Below are 26,769 nucleotides of genomic sequence, written 5' to 3' on the forward strand. Positions count from 1 at the left end.
CTGGGCTACATCTACCAATAATATCACTGATTTCACGTGTTGGGATAGAATCCTCCTTGCCCATTTCCAGGGGTAATTGCTTTGTCCAAGTCTTAGGACTGGACTAGAGATCTTCAGAATGAATTTGGAGGACGTCTTTGGAAAAATAGTAGGCTTCTGTGCTTTCAGGGTGGAAATGTGCACATGACAGCAGCCTGCATAATAGGAAGCGTAACAGGACACATGCAGCCCAGGTCAGGTGGTGAAAATTAGAAAACTCTACCAAACCAAGCCTAAAACATAGACAAGATGAATTTCTAGGTTACTGACTCAGCCATTAAGGATATTAAAAAGCTTAGAAAGAAAAACTTATGCTTCTCAAAGGACTAAATTTGGTATAGGAAAATAAATACATTTCCCCTCTAATACACAGTACTGTGTAATGCACTGAAAAAGATGGGTCTAGAGTAGTAGCACAATATGTTAACATATAACATTTTCAGACTTTCTGCCCTCTCCAAGTCTGACTCTACCTCCCCTTCAGTCCTCCACTGCTGTTGAGTTATTTAGATAGAAACCAATGTAATAGATCACTAAGAGAAAGGACAAGGAAGCAATGTCATAACTAGTAACAGGAGGGAGCCACCACCATGCAGTTGGTTCTGAATTCTCTCCTTTCAAACAGACTCCACTGGAATTTTGAACCATCTGCAAAGAGTGTAGATCCATAAAACTACAACAAGGCTCACTATGATAAGAATATTATTTTTTGCTTTTTTTTTTTTTTTTGGAGGGCAATTGGGGTTAAGTGATTTGCCCAAAGTCACATGGCTAGTAAGTGTGTCAAGTGTCTGAGGCTGGATTTGAGCTCAGGTCCTCCTGACTCCAGGGCCAGTGCTCTATTCGCTGCACCAGCTAGCCGCCCCAAGAATATTTTTTTAAGTCTTCAGAAACTTACCAGATGCTGCAATTTGGTGCAGCAATGCGCCCCCCGCCCCCATGAACTCAAACAGGGAAACATCTCCCCTCTTGCTGAATCCTGATAGAACTTGTTTACTAGATATTTCATAGTTTCTTGATTCCTTTTTTCCTACTCTCATTTTCATCCTCATGGTGGCAATGTGTAATTTCCTAAGGGGCCAATAGGAAGAGGTTGGGAAGTTTGATCTCACTGATAGAGCATGTCAGCTGATCCTGTTTATGGTCGGAGTCTTTAAAATCCACAGATGCACAGTTCTGTGTAGCAAGGGTAGATTCCATCTCATTGATGTTCACGTGGATGTGCTCCACTGTTGATTCAGTGAGGCATCAGGACATGAGCAGCTATACAGGAGGTTGATAAAAGAAACAGAATAAAAGTCTGCATAATGCATCCCTTGACTGGCAAAGAGCATCTTCCGTGAGCCACTGCAGACAAGACTTCCCATCATCCCATAGCACATGTCCATGTCGTGAAGTTGACATCTGGGTGCAAGAGTTTTACCAAAAGTGTATCCAGCCTTTGCAACTTCTCAAGAATTGAGCTTTTCTCAGTCCACGTGTGCAGCACCTGTGTCAATTTGAAATCATAATAAAAAAAAGTCTGCCATCTTTCTCATTTCTCTGATTTCAAAATATTGCCCAAAATGTAGTCTCCAGTATGAAGAATATCTATGCCCATGACCCCCAAGGGGTTGCAGATTGTATCAGATGACCTCCTAAATAGACATTTCCATGCTGGAAGGAGCTTGTATAGGTACCAATCTTCAGTTTTCCCATTTGTGTCCACCTTCCTCAGGACTGTGCCTTCTCCAAAGAACAGTGGTTTTTGTGCATCCACAAGGATTAAATCAAAACAGGACCACTATGGTCTCTGTGAGCTCCCTGGCTGTCTTAGGGCCATGCAGGAAATCAAACAGGTAAGCCATAATTTTACCACTATATTTATTGTCACTGTTGGTAGTGAGAAGTACTTTTCCGACTTCTTCATTTGCCTTAGAAGCAAAGGTAGCTTTCTGACTTTGACCACATATTTCTCTAGATTTTCAACCATCTTTTCCTGAGGGAACCCTTATAATGAATGCAAACAATGGCATCTCTCACATCCTGAAACATACTTCAGAAGGACATAAAGAGATCTCCATCTTTAAATCCTGTCTTGAAGCTGAAATATCTGACACAGTTAGTTAAAAAATAATCTACTAGGCAGGCCAACAGGTAGATCTCTGGGAGGTTAACATAACATCACTCATTCATCTCACTGGATAAATTTATTTGGATACTGCTTCCAAGTTTCAGGTCCCCTTATGAAGTTAAATCCATCTGCACAAACTAGAAGGTTTCCATAATCATTAACTTTCAGCAAGTTCTCATATGATATGTCAGAGACCAGTCCTCTGGTAAGGAATGCAGAATCATAGATAAAACTGAGCAGCTCCTGCGAGTGTCCAATGGAAACTAATCTTTTGGCAGTCATGTCAAAAATATGAGATTCGTGCACCAGGGATTTATACACAGCAAGTGTATAATCCATATCAAAACCAAAATACTTTTATCTTCTCCATGTCTAAACTCTGATTCACATCTTGTTATAGACTTCTCTCTGATACTTTTTCAGTGCATGCCTGTCTGTTAGCTTGCATCTCTGCTATGTTCTGTAACTAATAGGAAGTCTTTTTTTTTTAACATGCAGTCCTCTGCAGAAAACCCAACATACAACTGCAGCAGCATTGCCCTCTGGCCCCCCTCCCTTTTCCTGCTCATGCTTTGGACCCCTCCCCACCTGTCACAGAGACCATGCTCCTCGATGACTCCAGACAGGGCTAGGGAGCAGTGCAAGAGGTTCAGTGCCTGGGCTCTGGCATAGAATTCTTCTAAGGAAAGATAATTTAAGGAAAGAGCCTGGACATCACATTTCAAGAAATTATCAGGGAAAACTGCCCTGACATCCTAAAACCATTGGGCAAAATAGAAATTGAAAGAATCCACCAACACCTCAAAGAGATTTCAAAATGAAAATTCCCAGGAATGGTACAGCCAAATTCCAAAGCTCCTAGGGCACAGAGAAAATGCTTCAAGAAGCATGAAAACAATTAAAATGTTATGGAGCCATAACCAGGATTACATAAGATTTAGCAGCTACCATATTAAAGGAACAGAGAGCTTGGAATATGATATTCCAAAAGGCAAAAGAGCTGGGATTACAATCAAGAATAACCTACCCAGCAAAACTGAATATAGCCCTTCAAATGAAAAAAATGAATATTTAATGAAATAGAGGACTTTTAAGTATTCTTAATGGAAAGACCAGTGCTAAATAGAAAAATCTGACTTTCAAATACAAGACTCGAGAAACATAAAAAGGTAAACATGAAAGAGAGACAATGAAGTAATATCAATACTGAAGATAATATGCACCAAATGGCATAGCATCTAAAGTTTTAAAGGAATGGTTAAATGAATTACAGGTGGAAATGGACAGTAAAACTATACTAGTGGGGGACTTCAACTTTCTCCTCTCAGAGCTAGATAAACCCAACCATAAAATAAATAAGAAAAAAAGTCAAAGGAGATGAATAGAATCTTAGAAAAGTTAGATATAATGGACCTCTAGAGAAAACTGAATGAATAGAAAGGAGTAAAGCTTTTTCTTAGCTCTACATGGCACCTTCACAAGAATTGACCTTGTATTATTAGGGCATAAAAACCTTGTAACCAAAGGCAAAAATATTAAATGCACCCTTTTCAGGACATAATGCAATAAAAATTACATTTACTAAAGGTCTATGGAAGTAGAGATTAAAAGCTAATTGGAAATTAAATAATCTAATTCTGAAGAATAAGTGGGTCAAAGAACAAACCATAGAAACAATCATTTCATTAAGGAAATGACAACAATGAGATAACATTCCAGAATTTATAGGATGTAGCCAAAACAGTACTTAAGGGTAAAATATATCTCTAAATGTATCAGAAGAGAGAAAAAACAGATCAATGGATTGGTTCTGCAACTTAAAAAAAAAAAAACAAATTAAAAATCTCTGATTAAACACCAAAATAAAAATCCTAAAAATGGAAGAAGAGATTAACAAAATTGAAAGTGGAAAAAAAAACCCATTGGTTAATTTGATTTTTTAAAAGAAAACTAAATTACTAGTATCAGAGATGAAAAGGGGGAAATACTCTACCATTGAAGATGAAATTAAAGATTTATTTTGCCCAATTCTATGCCAGTAAAACTAACACTCTAAATGAAATGGATGAATATTTAGAAAATATAAACTGCCCAGGTTAACAGAAGAGAAAATAATATCTCCTTCTTTGCTTCTCTAATTTATAAGACTTTTTATATCAAGGTTTTGTAACTGATTCCTTTTGAATGAGTTACCCTTCCAGAACCATGTTCCAGCCATCAGATAGGTTCCATTTTGCCAAGTCTCAATAATGCTTCTTGGGTCAAATTTGCCTCTTTGTATTAGGATGCATAGTTGCTGTGTTGCCCATGCTTTCTGCATGGAAAATTGGGTTTTATTGCTAGCTCCTGTCTTAGATTTTATCTCAAGAATTTCTGACCATTTCTGCTATTTTTCCTACCTTATAGCTATTTTTTTATGAAATCAAGCTTGATAGTATATTTAGCCAGTTTGCTCTTGCCTTTCTTTAATGCCCATTTGATTAGGTTTGCAGAACTCTAGACAAATATAGTCTTTATCTACTCCCTATAAGGTAGTGCTACATCCATGCCAAGAACTCATCATTCCTATGTTTTGAGACGTGATCCAGAAATCTAAATGAAACACCAGTTAAGAACGCTTTACTTCCCAAATCTGCCTCTTTTGAATTACTTTCTCTTGATCTGTACCATCTCTGCCCTTAAAGACTTTGATTCTTGCCCAGTATTCTGTAGTCCCTGGCAATGATGGTCTCTTGCCAAATTTGAAGTTCTTTGACAGTCTTTTGGGGTCTGTACCATTCATTATTATTTTGCCAGTCAATTGTATACTTCTCAAAGGACCCAGCTTCTCTCATCTTTAATGAGAACTTCGTATCTCAACAATTCATTCAATATTTATTAATCATCTACTATGTACCAGGCACTATACTAATCTCTGAGGATACAAATAAGAAAAACTGTCCTTGCTCTCAAGGAATTTTCAATCTAATGGGGGGAAGATAACATAAAAAAAGAAGCTGAAGGGGGAGGAACTATTCACCAACAGCTCCCCTGGGCACAGGCATCTTGTTCTGTGGTGTTCAAACAGAACTGTAGATGGAAAATAGAGAGTGAGCTAGAAAATTCAGATCCTGACCTCTATAAAGGAAAGCATTGGGGAAAGTTTAATGCTCCACACACCAGAAGGGAAAGGAGACTGAGGTAGTTGGGAAAGTAATGAGTATCTAAAATTGATGTGACAGGATTGTGAGATTTCAGGTGATCAGCTTATCCTGGGAGGGGCATTATGTTCAGTGGAGTTTAAACCAAGTGGTTACAGAAGGAAAGTGGACAAAAATGAATCATCTTTTGTTAAGCACATACTATATGCCAGGTACTGTTCTAAACCCTGGGAATACAAATGCATACAAAAAGAAAAACTGTTGAGTTGTTTCATTCATCACTCTATCCATTGAGCCACCTAGCTGCCCCATGGCATTGATTATATCACCCTTTAATGAATTGATGATTTTTTTTTAATTTACTCTTGCAAAATGTTTCTGAGAGTTGTGTTTTTGCAGATGTAGTTAATGATGTTGTTAAGTGGAATGAATGTACTTGTTCTCCACAATGGCTTTAGACACAGGTGCTCAGTAAATATTTGAATCAATTAATGAATTATTAGTAAATATAGAAGAATAAAACTGGAGATGGATAGGTATGTGGGCTATCTGCAAATTAATTGATCAAACAGTTTGGCAGTGATGAAGACAAAGAAGCTTTTAACTAAAATCTGGTAGAGAAAATAATCAACAAATAATTTGTGGATGATAGTAGTGGCAGACAAGGAAATTAACCAAGATTATCTCTTATCTTGTAGTGCAACACTGACCCTGTTAAATAACATAAGATACATCAGAGTATGACAGGGTATTAATTTTTATCTAGTCAACCAAACAAACTTCTAGCTACTTTGCCACATAAGTTGAGTAATTGTTTAAAAACCAAGTATTTGTATCCTGTATTAACTACTTCTTTACTATAGAAAGGCAATCTCTTGGTTTGATGATACTACATAGATAGATAGATAGATAGATAGATAGATAGATAGATAGATAGATAGATAGATAGATAGATAGATAGAGAGAGAGAGAGAGATAGAGAGATAGATATAGATAGAGAGATAGATAGATTGATTCTAGGCCCTGGGCTTCTGCATAGTCTTTCTAGTCTACCCACACTCCTAGAGGAGGACTTAGCTTCCTAAATCAGAGTCAGGATTAAGACCATCTAATAATGTAGACTCCTTAGCTCCATTTCTCAAAACTTTGCAGTAGTATCTGACAGGTTCTCTTACTTTGTCTTTGGTCACTGAAGCATGTAAGCTCTTCATTCAAGTTGATTTCTAAGTATTACAAGTTGATCCTTAGCTGCTGAGATGACACTATATGTACATAATGGAAGGAAAAAAAAAACTAAGGGAATATTTGTTCCTTTCTTTTGTCAATGACAAACCTCTTAGACAAAACAAAGTATACAGAAGTGTAGAGATTCAGGCCATTTGCTTCTGGGCTTATCAAATCTTGCCACTGTCATGAAGGGTGACTAAGATAAGATTTTTTAGAATTAGGACCCTTATTGGAAAAGAAAAGAATGGAATTACTACCTAGTCTTTTCCTCTATACATGTTGAGTTGGGCTTCTACTTCACAGACAAAATAATGATAATACACTCAGGATGCATGAGACTTTCTTCACTCAAATTTTCCAATTATGTTCCATTAAGAAAAATAAAGCAATTTAGGAGTTTGGCATAAATATAATACTGAAATATGTAATGGAACTTTATCTTCGTACTAACTTAGAATCAAGTGTGTTGTTTAGTTGTTGGTAAGCATCTAAGGCTAAAGAATTTGTGTATACTTTTCACCAAAATGCTAGTACACCAAGAAGTGGAAACCAAAAGCTACTATAGTGTGCCATTGAAAAGACTGGCCCCAAAGTCATTAACAGCTGTAGTCTTTTTTTCTCAGTCCTAGACCTTTCATCTGGCTTCTTGAGCAATTTATGCACGAGTCACACTTAACATCAAATGGTGAGACAGGTTCACTGGCAATAGAATCCTAGAACATAATCATGCCATCATTTTTGAAAATATGTTTACTGGGCTTGAAGCACAATTCTCTTAGGCTAGATGTTTACAGAAGTTGAATAAAAGCAGTGTACTTCAGCAATATGCTATATAGCCATCTAAAGTGGATCTAACTGCCTACAGAATGAGTAAAAAGTAATTTACTGAAGTACAAATTTTAAGTTTCCCATCGTCTAAAAGCTGAAGCAGTCTAATTAGTGATGTACAGTAGTCATATATGACTTGTTTTGAGCCAAAATACTAGACAAAAATTGAAAGATGTGGGGTTAATCTCTATATTCCAAACATACTGAAGGTTAAATATTCACACATTTGCAGTATTGAATGTAAGATATAACTGTCTTTTTGGCTGTACCAGTATGTATATATTGATCAAAACAATTTCTATACTCTCACCAAAGTCACCAGTGACCTCCTAATTACCAGACTTTTTGTCTGTACTCAGTCTTTTTAGCAGTACCATCCCATCCATTGTTGGTAATGTCTCCCAGCTTGCTTTCCATAATACCACATTCAGTCATGGTTCTCCTGCTTTTACTGTTCTGTATTTCCTGACTCTTCCTGACTTCTTAAGGTAGGTATTGACTAAAGTTTTAGCTTTTGCCTGCTCCTAACCCTCCCCCTCTCACAGTTTCAAATAACATCTGTGTGGATGACTTTGAAATTTATTTCTCCACCCCCTGACTTCTCTCCTGAGTGCTTGACTTACATTTTCATGTATATACTGTACATTTTCACCTGGATTTCCCCTTCCCTCAAACTCATATTGTCAGAATTTATCATCTTTTCTCCCAAATATATCTCTTGGTCAATCTTCCCAATTTCTGTTAATGGTTTCACTCTGTCATCACTCATGTTTGAAACCTTGGCATTATCTCTGATTTGATCTCCCCCATCTCCGGTATCTAACTAGTTACTAAGTTATGTCGATTCGCCTTCTAAAATATCACTTGACTATCTCTTACTATTTTATCTGCCACCACCCTACTGTAGGCCCTTATTGCCACATACCTGAAATACTGCAACAATCTTCTAACTGACCTTCCCAACCCCTTCTAGTCTATCCTGTTGCCTACATCTACTGTATTGCTGGATAATTCATATTTGATTCTTATTCTTCAACTCAGCACTTCATTTTTTCCGTGTTGTATGTTTAATAAAAACTGGGCTTATGCTTACCTTACATATTTATACTTCAGCTAAATTGTACTATGTGTTATCCTCTTTACGCTCTAGAGGTTTCTCATCATCTCTTCTTTTGTTTTGTCATCTGTACTTTCTTATATCCAACAATTCTTCAAAGCTTAATTCAAATGCTACCTTCTCCATAAATTATTTTTCATTTTTCTGATTTCTCACATAACACTTGGTACCTCTTTGTTCTTGAGCAGTCAACAATACAGCACCTAATAAGTGCTGGAAAAGGACCAAAAAAATGAAACAATTCTAACCCTCATGGAGCTTACATTCTGTTGAGGGGAAACATTTTTACATACTGTGTGTATACACACACACACACACACACACACATATACACACACATATATGTGTCTGTATACATACACAAGTATAAATGTATACATGCATACATAAATACATATGAGCATGCATAGAATAAATTTAATAAAATTAAATCCCGCACTATATTGGTACATCTCACAGAGTCTCATTATCCATTATGTACTTGTACAGGAATCCCTTATACAACACAGCCTATTTATGTTCATCCAGCTTGTTCTTGAAGACCTCTAGTCCTAGGAAACCAACTACCAGTTGTGACAGGGGATAACCTGGATTGGTAGGAAGGTTTTCCTTACGTCAGAGCCTCTTTGTCTCTCTAACTTCCACCCATTGCTCCATTTTATTTTTATATTTATAGAATAGGGAATTGAAACCCAGAGAAGTGAAATAAGTTGCTCAAGGCCAACTAGGTAATAACAGTTGATATTTGAGCCCTTTCCTCTAACTCCAGACCCAAGACTTGCTCACATTATTTTAATAATGTGATTAATAGTCTTCTTAAGTGTGGTGTCTTTCTTACCAGATTGAATTGTTAGTTTGCTAAATTTTATTATTTTGGAAGAAATTGTGTTACTGTCACCAAGAGACAGTTTGGCAGTTTAGCTATGCTTTAGAAAATACAGAGCAGAATGACAGAACTAACAGTTTATACAGTTACAGCTCAGTCAGGCTTTTGAGAAATAGAATGTTCCCTTTTGAGACATTGTATTCTATAACTCAAAGTCAGCTTTTGTTAAAAACAGTTCTTTATTTCTCCTTTCACTTCCGTTTCTTCGGGTTTTGGCCGTATACCTCCTCAGGGACAAAGTAATAAGCAAAATGTGGATTCTGATTTTAATCCACAGAAGGTAGAACAATATAGTGTTTACCTAGTTTGTATTTCACAGTCCCACCTCCACACATTATGAACTGCTTAAGTAAAAGAACTCTGAGCAGACAAAGTCAGTGTTTGAATCTCATGTGTGCTTAGACACTCCTTAAAGCTACCTGGATTGGATCCTTTAATGAGAATAGGCAGTTTTTGTCTGGCTTGTGTTGATAGAGAGCTAATAAAGGTAATGTTCTGTGGCTTATCTTTAAGTATCACCTTGCTGCTTGCTGCCCTGGTAGGTCTCTGATCTCAGATGAAAATGTGAAAACTAGATAAGAAATGTTAATTAGATAATTTGTATAAAATATGTTTTTTTTAATCAAATAGAAGTATAAATAAACTTCATTTTCGTTTAGGGAGAGAAATAAATTTTCTCCTCTATTATATGGATTTCATATTTTCACACACTGTTCATCTCAATTCTCATCCTGAAGGAAAACAAAAGAACAAAAAGTGACTGTTGTGTTCAAAAAAGTGTAATGCTTATTAATAAATCGATTGCAAATTACTTAAAACTATTTTCCTTCTAGTCGAAGTTATATGGTGCTTGGTTTTTTACACCATTTAAGACTTGATATTGCCCATTATCATCTTTTGAATCATCAGTTGAAAGGATTGTGTTACTGTCTGAAGCTTATTCTTTTGTAGCTGCCTCATGATGGTGTATTAGAAGCATTGGCAGGTTTTAGTGAGTCATTGACCATTTATTCCAAATCTAGATCTTCAGCTATAAATATTGGCTCAGGGTCCATTCTTTTATGCATATTTCTGCCAATACAGCATATTAGAATTCACAATCAAAACAGGTTCACAAATCTATGACAAATCAGGAAAAAAAAACCTGAAAAGCCTTTTTTAAAATGAGGTAAGTGAATTAGGTGTATGGAGTTGGTAAGACTTTGTAAGTCTTTCTTGCCTAAATGATTTTTTCCTCTTTTATGATGGGAGTGGGATAGGGTGGGGGTGAGGGATGACAGACTGAGATTTTAATTATAGATCTTGTGATTAATATTCTTTTTTAGAGTTCTTTCTGCTTGAAAAATGACAATATTCATTCTTTTTTCTCTTTATTTTCCCATTATCTTCATTCAAGATGTAGAACTGAAGGTTTTTTTTTTCCTTTAAGAACTGATGCAGGAAAAGCTTAGCATGTTTTTTTAGAAGGAACACAATAATCTATTGAGTGAGATTCCTCTCAGAACAGTTCCTTCTTGTATATTTGGAGGGAGAAGACTAACTCTTATCTTTTTTTAGATATATTCTCCCTGAAATTTAATGCTGTGGAATTTAGTCATGACAACTAAATGAGTAAAATTGTAAATCTTTGGAGGAATGAAAAAGCTTACTAGTCAAGATTTTGCTTATTTGGGGGCATTTTCTAGTGTTTCTGTCCTTATTATCTTTATTTGTATGGGGAAAGAGGGAAAACTAGCAGGTATAATGTGTACATTTACACTAATAAAAAGGACGAGAGTAAATTACTTTTAAATATCTACTCTTCTAAAAAAAACATTCTTAGCTTTCCACATGTAATATCTCAGAATTGTTATTGCAATTTGTGGGAAGATACTATGGTTTTATCTGAGGAGAATAAACTGTTTCTTCTACCTCCTACCAAAAAAATTTTTTAGTGAAAATTTTCATAAAATAGAATTTTATTCTGTTGATAATGTGGCATGGTGGTAAGGCTATCTTTTAAAATATTTCTTCTCTGTCACTAATCCTGATTTTTTTTTAATCTCAGTTGTCTTATTAGAAACTATATATAGGGGCAGCTAGGTGGCGCAGTGAGTAAGAGCACCGGCTCCAGAGTCGAGAGGACCCGGGTTCTGGCCTCAGATACTTAACACCCACACAGAAAAAAACTGGCCATGTAACCTTGGGCAAGTTACTTAACCCCAATTACTCTAAAAAAAAGAAAGAAAGAAACTATATCTGAAGTTTTCCTTCAAGGCCTAGCTATGTACATATATATCTAGAACTCAGTTTAAATCTGTATTTCCCTCTACTTGTGTCTTCCAAAATCAAGCATACAGTACTTATCTGAAAAACTACAAAATTTATTTTAGTTATGTATATTTATATCTGGTCTTTGAAATATTCCTTGAAATTTGAAAAATGCCCAATCTAAGTGGGTGGTCTGGTTTTAGGGTAGGATCACTTCAATAATGAAAAGCAGTGGCATTACTTTGAATAAAACTGCAGGGAAACAGATGTCACTCATGTGATAGTGAAACATCCCACTCAATGCTTCTCAATCATCAGTTTCTGTTGTAACTCATATATAACTGTTCTTTTGGTTGTTTCACATATACAAACTCAGTGGTAAAATATTTGAATGACATTCATCTTGGGAATGATGGATTAGAAAATTATGTAGAATTTGAAGTGAAAAAATCTGGTTTTGAATACCAGCTCTGCCACTTACTACCTGTGTGGCCTTGAAAAAGTCATTTCTGTCATCTGTAAAATAAGGGAATTGAAATAAATGACCTCTAAGGTCCCTTATGGTTTTAAATTCTAAATCTGATCTTAAGATCTGTGTGTACTGATGATTCTAGTTGTTATGAATGAAAATGGTTTATGGTGTTAGAATCAGAGACTTAAAAGTAGACAATGGAATTTGGCCTTGAAACTACAGTTACAATGATTGATTCTTTGATATATTTGAGTGTCTGTAATATGTCAGGTGTAGTACAGAAAACTTAACATTATTATGTATTATTGATGTGGCAGCTAGGTAGCACAGTAGATAGAGTGCCAGGCCTGGGTCAGGAAGACTTCTCTTCCTGAGTTCAAATCCAGCCTCAGACACTTACTAGCTGTGTGACCCTGAGCAAGTCACTTAACCTTGTTTGCCTCAGTTTCTTTATCTCTAAAATGAGCTGGAAAAGGAAATGGCAAACTACTCCAGTATCTTTGCCAAGAAAACCCCATATGGAGTAACAAACTGTCAAACCTGAATGAAAAACTGCTGAACAACAAACAACAAATTATTAATGTTGTTCCCTTCCCCCTCCTTCCTCATTGTGCTAAGTGCTAGAGATACATATAGAAAAATTAAGACAGAACCTGCCCTTAAGGAGCTCATGTTCAAAAAGAGGGAGATAACACAAATAGGAAAGTTTAGCTTCAAGTTAAAATGTTTTTTAGAAAGAACACAATAATCTATTGAGTGAGATTCCTCTCAGAACAGTTCCTTCTTGTATATTTGGAGGGAGAAGACTAACTCTTATCTTTTTTTAGATATATTCTCCCTGAAATTTAATGCTGTGGAATTTAGTCATGACAACTAAATGAGTAAAATTGTAGAGCTTCACTTACTTTATTGGTAAGTATAGGTGATGAGTATTGAGAACGTGATTAAAAAGGAACCTAATTGATAGCTTCCTTGTCCGTTAGACCAGCAAGTATTTATTGAGAGCCTCCCTTATACTAATGTGCATGCTAGTTGTAGTGGAGATTAAATTAAAACTTTATTATTGATTATTTTTGTACTTAGTTTGGAAGTTTGGGGATCTGTTAGCTCCCTTATTGGTTACTTGGGCAAACCACTTAAATTCTTATGGGTCTTAGTTTCTTCCTGTGTAAAGTGAGGCTGTTGACTCAGATGATCCCATAACCATCATTGAGGGGAGCAGCCTTTGTGGAGGAGCTGTCCCCCATCTCTACCACTACCAATACCAGCTGCTGACCAAGTACCACTGATGAGGCAGGCAAGCCAGCTGAACTGAAAGTTCCAAGGCTCCTTGAGGGAGAAACAGGAAGAAGCAGGTACTAGTGGGTCAACCCACCTTGACATCTACCTCCCTTAATACCCTGAAGGAGATGCCCAGTATTCTGAGCCCAAGAGGCTAGGAATGGCAGTCTATCCACATCCTCATTCACTCCTCCACCCCACTGACCATCAGTTCTGCCTCCATCTTGGCCTTGTAGCCATAATAGAGAGGAGCAACCCTTGCAGAAAAGGGATCTACCATCCCAATTATTGATACTAATATGAACCACTGACTAACTGCCACCAGCTGTTCTCAAGAGCATTGGGAATAGCAACTACCCCCCACCCTCTCAACCTCTGATCCTTCTTCCAGTTTGGCCCCTACCAGGGAAACAAAACTGTGGAGGTGTGACCTCCCCTGTCTCCTCAGCAATCATAGATACCAAAGACCAGGTAAATGAAATTCTTGCCATCAAAGTCCTTGTCACCTATAAATAGTTCAGCATCAGAAATCAATATGGTTTTATTAAAGAAACTGCATTTTCATTTGCTTTGCGACTGTAACTTAATACTGTGGGTGCTTTGCATTTAACTTGAGCTAAGATTTCCTATGTGTGTTGTCTCCCTTTTTTGGAACTTGAGCTCCTTCAGGAGAGGCCTGGTCTTAATTTTTCCATTTTATCTCCAGCATTAGTACTATGAGGAAGGGGCGAAGGGAGTAAGCATTTATATAGTCCTCACTAGGTGCCTGGCACTGTACTAAGCATTTTACAAACAGCTCATTTAACTTTCATAACCCTGAGAAGTGGGTGCTGTTATTATATATCCCCATTTTAAAGTTGAGGAAACTGTAGCAAACAGGTTTTTACTTGCCCAAGGTCACACATCTAGTAAATACGTAGGGTTTTGCACATAGTAAGCACTTGCTAAATGCTTGTTGACTTGACTGAAGATTGGATGTCAGAACTAACAGAAACGGAGTATATGTCAGTTGGCAGCTAGGTGGTACAGTGGATGGAGTGCCTCACACAGCCTCATCTTCCTGAGTTCAAATCTAGCCTCAGGCACTTAGTACCTGTATGACCCTGGACAAGTCACTTAGCCCTGTTGGCCTCAGTTTCCTCATATGTAAAATGAGCTGGAGAAAGAAAGGGCAAGCCACTTCAGTATCTTTGCCAAGAAAAATCCCAAAGAGGGGATCACAAAGAGTTAGACACGACTAAAAAACAACCAAACAATAATATAAAGTCAGTATTCCATGACATGAAGGAGGCAGTATGATACAGTAGAAAGAGTTCTGGACTTGGAGTCACGTGACCTAGTTCAGATCCTGGCTCTTCCAGGTTCTACCTTGGACAATTCACTTCACACTCTAGGCCTCAGTTTTCTCATCTTTAAAATGAAAGAGTTGGTCTAGATGTCTTCTGAGGTCCCTTCCAGCCCTAAAACTTTGAATCCTATGTACTAAAATTTTCCTTGACTTCTTTCCTTGTTCCAGAGTTTCAATAAATTTTCTTTTCAGTCCTTTTTAGTGTTATGGATAGCAAGCTTTATATAGATAAGTAGATAGAACTGGAATAATTTCAAATATAACTAAAGATAAGACTTCTATAATAATAGTGCTATATGGATTAGAATTAGAAAATATATGCATGCACCATTATTTTCTCAAAATCATTCAATAAATGCTATACAAAAAAATGTAAAGGCCTGTCAAATGTAGTGCTGTCAGATTCTGTTCATTTTTTAAATCATTTTTCTGGTATGGATGTTAAAATATAGGAAAGGTAGCAGAAGATATCTTTAGATTCAATATTTATTTCTTGGAAATTATTGTCAAGGCGTGTGTTATGGAGTGTATTTTGAGTAATTTATGATGTTGATGTTGTATAACTAATTTTGGGAGGTGGGAGTGAGTATTTTAGATATACTGAGGCAAAATCCATGATAGATAACTGCTATTAGTTAAGGTAAACAGTGAAAAGACAAGCAATTTTAAGATCAAATTTGTTTCAAAATGTTTTTGTTGAGATAGCTATAAAATTACCCAGCTTTTGTTAAGGTAGTCAGTGTTTTCTTGTTCATACCTAATTCTAATTTAGAAGATTAATTAACTCCAATACTTTATTTACTTTTAAAAAGATTATATAACGAAAGATTTTCTTGTTTACATCTTTTTTGTTTTGGTTGATGATGGTCCTTAGAGTTGAGCATGGTGAGGTTCAAGTTGAGGTTTCTTTCCAAGTGTGGAATAATATTTTATTTATCCATGGAAAGAATATATGGACATGACATATGTGAGTTCATTCCTCCTCTAAAGACCTGATCACCATATGGTCCTAGCTCAGAAACTTGGTGCAGTATATTCCCATCAATCCTTCCTACCCCAAACTTTATTTCCTCTGTGTTTGCAGAAAGGTTTTATTGATGTCAGTGCTGCTATTGAAGCACTAAGTTCACTCTCTGCCTTTGCAGGCCTCCTTGGATCTCTGGAGTGTTCCTTGCCACATACCTTGCTACCATTTACAAAGCTAGCCCTTATTTTACTCTCCATCACTATTATCAAATGTGAAACTCCTCTCTGTAACCTAGTTAGGTGAGGAGGCTACTTCTGATACGGAGAAAAAAGATTAGCTTCTTAAGGATAGAGACTGTTCCATTTTTGTCTAAATATCTCTAGTGCCTAGCATAAATATTTGATAGATTCCTGTTGAATGAATAAATGAAAAAATGCTGCTGACATGACTTCCTCTGCCTCAATCCTTCATTAGAATTGGCAGCTATATCTTACCTGGGACATCACACCTTCTTTATCACATGACCTTCCCAACAACCATTACTGTCAAAGTTCCTGGCTCTAGGACCCGTTCCTTTCAGGAATTGGGATGAAGAGGAAGGAAGAGTGCAGTAGCTTCTCCAGCCAAGAACTGTCCAGTTTAGTTTCCTCCTTTCCCAAATTACCTTCCAAACCATCATTACCATCACATTCTTGGCCCTAGTACCACCATGAATTCACAGAATCTAAGTTGAAAGATAACCTCAGAGATTCTCTAGTCTCAATTTGTACAGTAATCTCTTCTGCATAACCAAGTGGTCATATAGGTCTGTTTTGAAGACCTCTCCAGTGAGATGAGTCCACTAACTCCTGAGGCAGTCCATTCAACTTTTAGATAGCTGCCGTCATTGGAACTTCGTTTTGTTTTCCCCTTCCATTATACCTACATTTTCACCTTTGCAGCTTCTACCCATTGTTCCTAATTCTAATAATTGATCGACAAGACAACCTTTAGAATTCTTGAAAACCACTATCATGCAAAGAGATCAAAGAAAGATTTAAGAGGTCTGATAAGTGTACAAATATCTTTCTGTAGTGGAAAAGAACTGGAAACTAAGTGGGATGTCTGTCAGTTGGGAAATGGCTAGACCAAATTATGGTATATGAATGTAATTGAATACCATTGAAATGATCAAGGGGCAGTTACAAAGAAACTTTAGAAGATTTGTAAGAACTGATGCAGAGTGAAGTGAGCAGAACCAGGAGACAATTTATATTAAAAAAACATTGTTTAGACAAACAGCCTTCAAATGCTTGAGAACTCTGATAATGCAATGACTGATCACGATTCCTGGGGCTGATAAAGAAACATTATCCACCTTCTAACAGAAGTGATAGACATGATGCAGGATTAAGACATACATTTTGGGACATGACCAGTACAGGAATTTGTTTTGCTAAACCATGCATATTTGTTAGAAGAGTTTTGTTTTTCTTTTTTTTTTTTTTCCATTTTGTTTTCTTTTTGTTTTGTTCTGTTTTTTTCCTGGGGATGGGGAATGTGAGGGAGAGAGTGAGGGAGAGAGAAAATAATGTGCTTTAATTGGAAAAGGAAAAAAAAAGAAAACCACTATTATGCCCCATTCCTCCTTCACCCCACCCCCATAAATCTTTCCTCCAGACTAAATACCCCATTTCTTTTAGTCAATCTTCATATGGCATCCTGAGTCCCTTTGCCTTCCTTATCGGCCTTTCCTAAAATGTGGCACCCAGAACTGAACAAAATACTTCCAATATTCCAGATGCGACTTGACCAGGGAATAATAATTTAACTATCAACTCCTTAGTCCTGAACACTGCTCCTCTTTTAATGTAGGCTAAGAACATATTAATAGCATGTTTGGTTTGGTTATTAACTTGAGATTTTAATCCACCAAAATCCCCAGGTCTTTTTCAGACAAACTGCTACTTAGACATTCCTCCTCATCAGTTACTTGGACAATTCTTGTTTTTACCCTAAATACATTACATTTATCCCATTTCAGTTTCTCCTGTTTCTAGATTTTGACCCAATGTTCTAGCCTGCTCTTTGGAATCCTATCATCCTTATTAACAATTCATCTCTGGTTTGTGTTAAGTATACCATGCCTTCATCTAGATCACTTGATAAAAATGTTGGATAGCATTGGGTTGATCCCTGTGGCCTAAAGACCTTTCTCTAAGTAAACATTGAACCACTGGTATCTGTTGTTTATGCCTATTTTAATCAATCACGAAGTCCACTCAGTTGTTAATAATAACATAAGAGAAGTCAGATGCTTGGCTAAAACCTAGGTCACCTGTATCTTTCACATTTCTCTAATCTATGTTGCTACTTCCTCTTATCCTATAGTTAACAAGTGGCAACCTCCTAGTCAATTTCTGTGATTCACTCTGTCTGCTGAAACAAAAATTCTTACCTCCTCCCCTGCTCTGTATTCAACTTAACCCTTTTCCCTGATCAGTATATTTCCTTTGTAATCTTAGTTATTTTGTGCACTTAAAAACATTATTTGAAGAAGGGGTCCATAGATTTCTCCAGACTGCCAAGAGGGTCCATGATGCAAAAAGGTTAAGAACCTTTCAAATAGGAAGATCAATTTCAGTAACCTCAGGGTTCCCTTCTAATACTTATTCCTTGAAATTCTCTCACTCTTGTGGTTGGCTCTGCTGCAGAAAACTACTGTTGTTCTTTTTTTATTTTGTGTGTACGTATATTAAAATTGTCATTGCTTAGAAACTGAATTAGAAAAGGAAGGCTTTGTTTTTTTCCTTAGGGTTACTTGATTTTGATTTATGGAATTAATTGCAGTATTTTTTCTCTTTGTTTTTTATATAGTATAATAGGAATAGTATCTGACATATAGACTAGGGATAGGTATATAGCTCTCAAAAGGAGATAACACATATAAAATGCTTTGCAAGTTTTAAAGTGCTAACTGAATGTAATCATCCCTGCCTTCTCATCACAGTCTATCTGTGCCTTTTCATCTTGTACGACTAACGTCAGCATGCAGAGGATCTTCCCCTTTCTCCAACACAGTAGAGGAGGACAGCTAGGCTTTTTCACATTTCAAGGGTTCCATTGGAATACTTTAACTGTCCATCTGTTTGTTTCTTGCAGATACCACATAATGAGCTTACTTCCTTTCCTTATCCACATCACTCACTGCAGTTTTCCTCTACAGAAACACTATTTCAGACCATTTGTTTAGGCAGTTCCTAAGATCATCTCTTTTTTGCCCTTTATATTTAAGATCTAATTCTCTTTTTATGGAGAGTGGAGTGACAGGCATTAAGGGAATACCTTATAAGTGCCAATAACTCTGGTTTTCCCTAAATTTCTGATCCGCCGAGCTCTTCATGACCCCCTTTGGGTTTTCTTGACAGAGATACTGGAATTGGAGGGGTTTGCCCTTTTCTTCTCTAGCTCATTTTACAGATGACGAAGCTGAGGCAAACAAGGTTAAGTGACTTGTCCAGGGTCACACAGCTAGGAAGTGTCTGAGGCCAGATTTGAACTCAGGAAGAGGAGTCTTCCTGACTTCCAGACCCAGCACTCTACTTAGCTCCTAGTATGTAGTAAGTGCTTAATGCTTTTTCATTCATTTGTGCTCAATGTCATAAGACTGTTCGATGTGAGCTGATTAAATCATTTAGTACATTCTTCCCCCCCAAAACAAAACAAAAAACCTTTCTTGATCACAATGTGATCAAGGCATATTTGAGGCTTGGTATGTACATTATGCACATATGTACACCCATCTAGATGGCTCAGTGGGTAAAGTGTTGGGCCTAGAGTCAGGAAGACCTGAGTTCAAATTCAGCCTGAGATCAGTACTGACTAGCAGTGTGACCCTGGGCAAGTCACTTAACCTCTGTTTGCCTCATTCCACTGGAGAAGGAACTGGCAAACCATTCCAGTATCTTTCCCAAGAAAACCTCGTGGACAATATTAGTTTGCCATAGACCATAGGGACATGAAAAGTCAGTCACAATTGAACAACGATTATTTATGTATGTATGTATACTGTCGACATTCAAGCAGCAGGGAAAAGAAACTAATTAATATTCTTTTCTTTTGTTTATTGTATGCTTCATCAGGTAGCCATTTCAATTTCAAATCAGTGAGCCTAAGGTCATTTATTAATGTAGGACAGATATGTACCTAATAACAGAATTTGGGGAGCCTTGTTCCCTGAAATAAATTCTGAACTTAAAATGCTTTTATTTACTCATCATCACTTGACTTGATCATCTTAGTTAAAACAAATTATCAACCTTGATAATAGAAGCATTAATTTTAATAAAACAAAATTTCTAATTGTTCTTCCCTTTTTAATCTTAATGTATTTAGTCACATTATTTTTTTTTCTTTTGTCACTGTTATTTTCATTCTAAAAATGGACCCTAGGAGAGTAGAAATTATATGAGCAATCTGGATTATAGTAGTATACCACTTTTAGTATCCTTTAATCTCTAAAGTTATCCTTCCCATTTATGAGACTTACCCAGAGTCATTCAGTTAGAAAGGTGTTGGAATTGAGTTATGAAATTTCTCCCTACAATTATTCTTTGATGCTAAGAGAGAAAGACTACTTTTTGACAAATATATTGCAGGAGATAGGTGGGGAATCATAAGTTATAAAGTTAGAAGGAACTTTAAAATCACCTAATTATTCCTCCTCTAGGTCACGTTCTGCTGTAGGCCTCTGCTTCCTAAGTGATTAAAAGATACTAACAATGAATTGAATTCCTTTCAGAATTACTGTGATGGCACGTTAAGTACTTATGGGCCGAGGGGAAGACTTCGTATTTTCTTAAGCTCGCACTTGCTATACATGTATTTCTCACATAGAAGTATGATGTATATTCCTGAACTATGGGTCAAATGCTAAATGTCTTATAAAGGTTTCTGTGTTAGATTCCATAATATATTCTTATACAAATGTTGATGTTTCTGTTTTTTAAATTTATGATTGGTAGATGTCATTTGTAGATTGTGGGAGTTCTGTAATATGCCTTCTATCCAAGTATAACACTTTAGTAATTATAGGGTCTTATTGAGATGGTTTTCATATTTTATCAAAAGCCAAATTTATAGATTTTTTAAAAATCACTTCCCTTTTTTTAAACCAGTTAACAAGCATTTATTAAGTGCTAATTGAAGGCCAGGTACTATGCTTAAATGCAGGAAATACAAAGAAAAACAAAAACAGTTTCTGTTCTCAAGGAATTTGAACTCCAGTGGGAGAGGTAACAGTTACAATATCATTTTAAAACAGCAAGTGTGTGAACATTAAAATTAACTGGGGAAAAAAAAAGATTAGAGAATTCTATTGTTTTACAGTTTTGAAACTGAAGGCTTTAATTCTTAGCATCAACTACTACTCTAAATTAAAAAGTTAACCATACAATTCACATGTGGTTTTAACATTCATGTTAGAGGTAGACCCAACTCCAGTAGTTACACTGTTCAGGTTCATCTTTGGGATGAAATGAGACACTCATAATTCATTGAGCAGGTGTTGTTTACTTAGCCCTAACATAGCTTTTATAGATATAGCCCCCCCTTGTCTCCATATAGAAATGCATCTGTTCATAAGAGCAGGTTGTGGTGACTTGCATGGTCTTCAGAAACCTACTAAGTCATAAGGGCCCAGACTGGATTTGAGTAGGACTTTTTTTTTTTTTTTGCTTTTTGGAGGGCAATTGGGGTTGTGACTTGCCCAAAGTCACACGGCTAGTTAAGTGTGTCAAGTGTCTGAGGCCACATTTGAACTCAGATCCTCCTGACTCCAGGGCTGGTGTTCCATTCACTGCGCCACTTAGCCACCCCAAAATAATAATAATTATTATTATTTGCTTTTTGGAGGGCAATTGGGATTAAGTGACTTGAGTAGGACTTTTTATATCCCTATGTGACCAGGAGGCTGGGAGGAAGAGAGGCAGAGCTAGAGCCTTGCCCATCCCCCACTCCCAATCAGTTTGCCACACTGAGCTTGGCAAAAGATCCATACAAAAACAGTCCATAGTGTATTGGGGGGAAGGGTGGATATTGGTAGAGATACTGGTCCTATCTAATACCACATGTTGGAGTTTCCCATTGCCTCTTAACTAGGGTGAATGATTAAAATGACTCCTTTGTCTAAAATATTGTTTGAAGAGAGATAGGGTTTCCTTTTGGGCTCTGATATCAATCCCAAATTTCTTGGAGAAGAAAAATACTTTGGTGAGGTATTCAAACTTGTTTCAATTCCTCATCAGAGAATTTCTGCATATACTTTGGTCTCTGGCTGTCCTACTATTTTCTTTAATAAAAGGAAAACCTCGGTCTAGCAAGTATAGTTTTTGATTGCATTAGCAAATTCTTGAGTTGAGCATGGATATATGTATGTGTCTAAAATAACTCTAAAATTGGTGATCTGAGTGTTTATGCCAGGTAAAAAAAAATGTTTGTACTATTTCACTCTTCTCTGATGTGTAACCAATATACTACTTAGTTTTTCTATACTATTAAAAATAACTCTTTCATCCTTCAGATGAGTGGGTAGTTTGAGTAGTTTTTCTAGTAATCTGTCTTATGAAACTGCATCTTGCTTCTTGGTAGATAAAAAACAGTACTGCATTTTATGAAGCATCTTCCTCCTGGTAAGGGGTTATGTCACGAAATTGAAGCAATAGGTTGGACACTAGAGAAAGGATAGATGTATAGAACTTCAGTCTTTGTTCAGCCACAGCTGAAATGGACAATCTGAGTTTATATGTTGTAGGTTTGGGATTATGAGTTGACAATCAGTCATTTGTTTTTCCCTTCCTTCTCCTATCTCCCTTATCTTATGTTTTACTTTTCAAAACATTGAAACAGTTTTGTCATAAGTGTAACAACCAGTGATACAGAAGGAACCCTCTGAGCAACCAGACTAGTTTTTGGTTACATCATTTACATCATAGATTTTCATTAGGTCAGAGGGCTCTATCTAGATATCAATCAGCAAGGACATATTAAGTTTCTACTATGTGCCAATCGTAGTGGTAGGTGCTAGAGATAGAGACAAAATTGAAACTTAACTTACATTCTACAAGGAAGACAACATTCATATATAAATAGATATATAGAAAATACAAACAAGCTAACCCTCAGGTGGAAAGCACTAGCAGACAGGGTGACCAGGAAAGACTTCATGCAGAAGGTGTCTCTTAAGCTGAATCTTAAAGGAAACCAAGAGTCCAGGGGTTAATGGTGAGGAGAAATAGCATTACAGGCATCGGGGAAGTACAAAGGCATAGGGGATAGGAATGGAGTTTCAGGTATAAGGAACAGCAGAACCAGTGTGGCTGGCCTATAGGGGCCACGGAGAAGAGTAATGTGTAACGAGGCCAAAAAGGCAATATGGGACCAGATTGTGAAGAGCTTTACATGCCACACAGAGCAGTTTCTTAACTGTGTGTTTGGAGGGAGGTAAATAGAAGGGAACAACATAATCAGACTTTCACATTAGGAAAATACCTGACTGCTGTGTGGAGAATATATTGCAATGGGGAGAGATTTGAGGCAAGAAACCATTTAGGAGTCTATTGCAGTAGTCCAGTCAAGAGGTGATGAGAGGTGTGAGTGGAGAGAAGGGGACAGTTGTGAGAAATGTTATGGTGATTGGGAATGAAAAAATTTGGCAGCTGATTGGATATGTGGAATGAGTGATAGTGCAACCTCAGTGTCACCATTAATTCCTCAAGCCTGGGTGACTAGAAGGATGATAGTGCCCTCAACAGAAATATAAAAGGTGTCCACGTTCAGCATGGAGAAGGAGGGGAATGCCTACAGGACAATAAATTTAAAATGTTCCTTAGGCAGTTTATAATGTAGGACTGGAGCTTAGGAGAGCAACTAGAACTGGATCCATAAATCTGGGAGTTGTCAGTATAGAGATGATAATTAAAACCATAGGAGCTGATAAGATCAGCAAGTAGGAGAGTCTTGAGAGAAAAGCAAAAATAACCAAGAGAGAATTTTTGGAGTATATCCAGTATAGAAAACAAAGAGCTTATATCTACTGATTATACTAATTATGCCAATAGATAGATATCTAATTGTCTATAGATATACATGTATAGTGAGATTCATTTTTCATGCCACTAATGAAAAAATTGTCATTTTTTCTTTTAGGAAATAATGCAAAAGGTGTCCCCAGGCTCCTGATCAGTGAACAAGGAATTGAGACAGAAAACCAAGCTCATGTTTTCTCCTGATCAAGAAAATCATCCATCTAAGTCACCAGTAAAATATGGTGAACTCATTGTCTTAGGGTAAGACTTCATAAACACAGAATAGTTATTGGGCAAAAACAGGAATTGTGGAGTCTGTGAAGCTATAAAATGGGACCATTGGGTGAGGCTGCTACAAAAGTGAAAATACTTATTTATGTATCAGTTCTATTCTATGGCTTTCAAAATGCTGTACAGACACCAGTCTTATATTGTTGATGAAAATAGCATGTTTGGACAAATGGGGAAACTAAGACATTTAACCAAGGCCACATAACAATTCGTTAAAAGCTTTTCCCTGATGTTTTCTTTCACATTCCTCACAAGATAACAAGTTTGCCACACTGAGCTTGGCAAAAGATCCATACCCTTTTCCCCTGTTGTAAATACCCTTTACAAAAGGAACAAGTTGCTGTTATGTTGCCCCTTGAGGTAATTACGTTTGTTTACTTTTTTGTTTAAGAGCTGCCTGTGTTCAAGTTACAATTAGCTCCATAACTCTGCTGTGGATGAGAAGGAGCTTTTGATGCTTAAAAACACATTCCTTCCCTTTTGTTGAATCTGTAAAACATATCAGTGGCATCTCATCTATATACTTCATAGATATACTCCCTGGATTTAGGAATCGGAAGAAATTCATTGATTTGGTCAATCTTCTGTAATTAGTTCACCAAATAAACCAGTGACCAGGATTAGCCACTGGTACCTAGCTCAGCTCCCACAGGAAACCACTTCACACATGCCAAATATCCACAGTAATAGTGAGGTTGGTACAGATGTTACTTGTCTGAAAATGTTCAGTGCCACAGAGAAGAGAGTATTAGTAATTGAGAAAGCAGTGTGGTATGATGGAAGGATGACAGTGCTAGAAATCAAGAGCTCTATCACTTGTGGCACTTTGGGCAAGTCATTTAACCTTTAGGCCAGGGGTTTTTAACCTGGGGTTCATGAAATTTTAATATTTTGACAGTTGTATTTCAGTATAATTGCTTTCGTTGGCAGTCCTGTGTATTTTATTTTATGCATTTAAAACCATTCTAAGAAGAGGTCCAGAGTCTTCGCCTGTCCAAGAGGTTAAACATAAAAACCTCTGCTGTAAGTTTTAATTGTCTATAGAAGAGGGGATTAGAAAAGACAATTTTTAGACTTCTTCCTACATCTAAAATTTTTCTGAATATCAGAAATACAGCTTTTTGAATACCTTTTGGATTTATTATACTAGTAAGTGTATTGTTTCAACTCTAAACCATACAGATTTCAGGTGATGGGATGAACAAATAGTTCTTAACTTCTGAGAAAACTGTGTTAAGTCTTAATTCCCTTAGCAAGAGAATTGAGAGCCATTTGAATAAGTTTGAAATTCATTCCATGTAGTTTTCCCTATCACATTCATTTCCACCTAGCATTTTGTTGTCTTTTCCTACTTATTTATATTAATCTCCAACCACAGCAGTCAATTTTATACATGATGCTCCTTTCTTTAAAATGAAAGTGATGCTTCCCCCTAACAATCTAGAAGAAACAAAATAAAGCTGGAAAGGCTTGTTAATTTTATGCTGTTGGTACTTCGGAAAATACTCAGATGTACACTATAAGGACAGACAAAACACAGATCTTTAAGGGGGAGGAATGAGTCAGAACTAATGAGAGGTTAGTAAAGGGGCTAAGGCACTGCAGTGGGACTGATGGCACCACACTGGTTTAGAATGGCAAATTTGTTGTATTAATGGATTAGATTCCCCAGTGTGAGAGAGGCAAAGATTTTCAGTAATGGATGTTACATATATGTGATATGTTTGTATTTTTTAATCATTAGTATAATCTCTGAAATCCAATATTCCAAGCTTTAAAAAGTATATTATCCAGGGGGGCCAGGTAGCACAGTGAGTAAGAGCACCGGCTCCAGTGTCGAGATGACCTGGAGATCAAATCCCAGGCTCAGACACTTGGCCGTGTGACCTTGAGCAAGTTACTTAACCCCAGTTGCTTAGGGGCAGCCAGGTGGCTCAGTGAGTAAGAGCACCGGCTCCAGTGTCGGGATGACCTGGAGATTGAATGCCGGGCTCAGATACTCAGCACCACACCCAGAAATAACTGGCCATGTAACCTTGAGCAAGTTACTTAACCCCAATTGCTTAAAAAAAAAAGTATATTATCTATGCCAACCAGTAATCTTTTCCTGTCTAAACTTGGATTAGACAAGAATTCCAGGAACATCATTCGTTTCTTTAAGGTAGTTAACTACATTTTTGGCTTTGTAAGTCGTTGGTCTCTACTGCAGGCCTGTGTCAAACTTTTAGAAAAAGATGAAAAGAGAAGTCATGTTGGACTGATGCAGGTCAAGATAGGACATAGGTCTAACCTGGAAAGGAAGGAGATAATTCTAAAGCTCTTGCTTATTTGGCCCTTTGTTAATATTAGCTTCATCTCTTACAACCATTGGTTCTAGAGACAGGATCTGAATCAGTAGAGAAAAATGTCCATAAATCGGTCTTCTAGTTGGCATGCATCTCAGTTGAATAGGTAGCCTATTTACATATTTCTGCCAACATAATGTGTGTATGCATTTGAGAGTTAATTTTCTTCAACTAACACATCTAAAAATTCCTTATTTCAAAAGTTCAGCTATTTAAAGCTTTTGCTCCACAACTAAAGCAGATTCTATTTTGAACAATACGTACTGTACTTTCAAAGGTTGTATTAGCACATGCAAACAGTCACCATTTTTTAAAAAGTGAGTCATAAATAGATAGCAAGCAGCTCTGCCATTAATAAACCCTTGATTATCTTTGATAGTGAAGGGGAAAAGGGGTGCCATT

At 36.8% G+C, this 26,769-nt stretch overlaps 1 protein-coding gene and 1 pseudogene across 3 annotated transcripts in view; one reads left to right on the forward strand and one right to left on the reverse strand.

Moving 5' to 3' along the window:
- Positions 1–26,769, forward strand: part of PELI1 (pellino E3 ubiquitin protein ligase 1) — a 71,986-nt gene that overhangs the window by 32,110 nt on the left and 13,107 nt on the right. For 2 of the 3 annotated variants that reach the window (XM_069068979.1, XM_069068981.1), the window contains exon 2: positions 23,853–23,992. In XM_069068979.1, the coding sequence (XP_068925080.1) occupies positions 23,922–23,992 (71 nt within the window). In that variant the 5' untranslated portion in view covers positions 23,853–23,921. Of the gene's footprint in view, positions 1–1,756; positions 1,878–23,852; positions 23,993–26,769 lie in introns of those variants that run through there. The other variant, XM_069068980.1, reaches the window with a different exon arrangement.
- On the reverse strand, positions 973–18,599 carry LOC138146857 (cytosolic purine 5'-nucleotidase pseudogene; annotated as a pseudogene).

The sequence above is a fragment of the Petaurus breviceps genome, unplaced genomic scaffold (genome assembly GCF_028583685.1).
Source record: "Petaurus breviceps papuanus isolate PSGF00001 unplaced genomic scaffold, PetGlider_PUasm1.0 90775, whole genome shotgun sequence".
Lineage (NCBI taxonomy): Eukaryota > Metazoa > Chordata > Mammalia > Diprotodontia > Petauridae > Petaurus > Petaurus breviceps.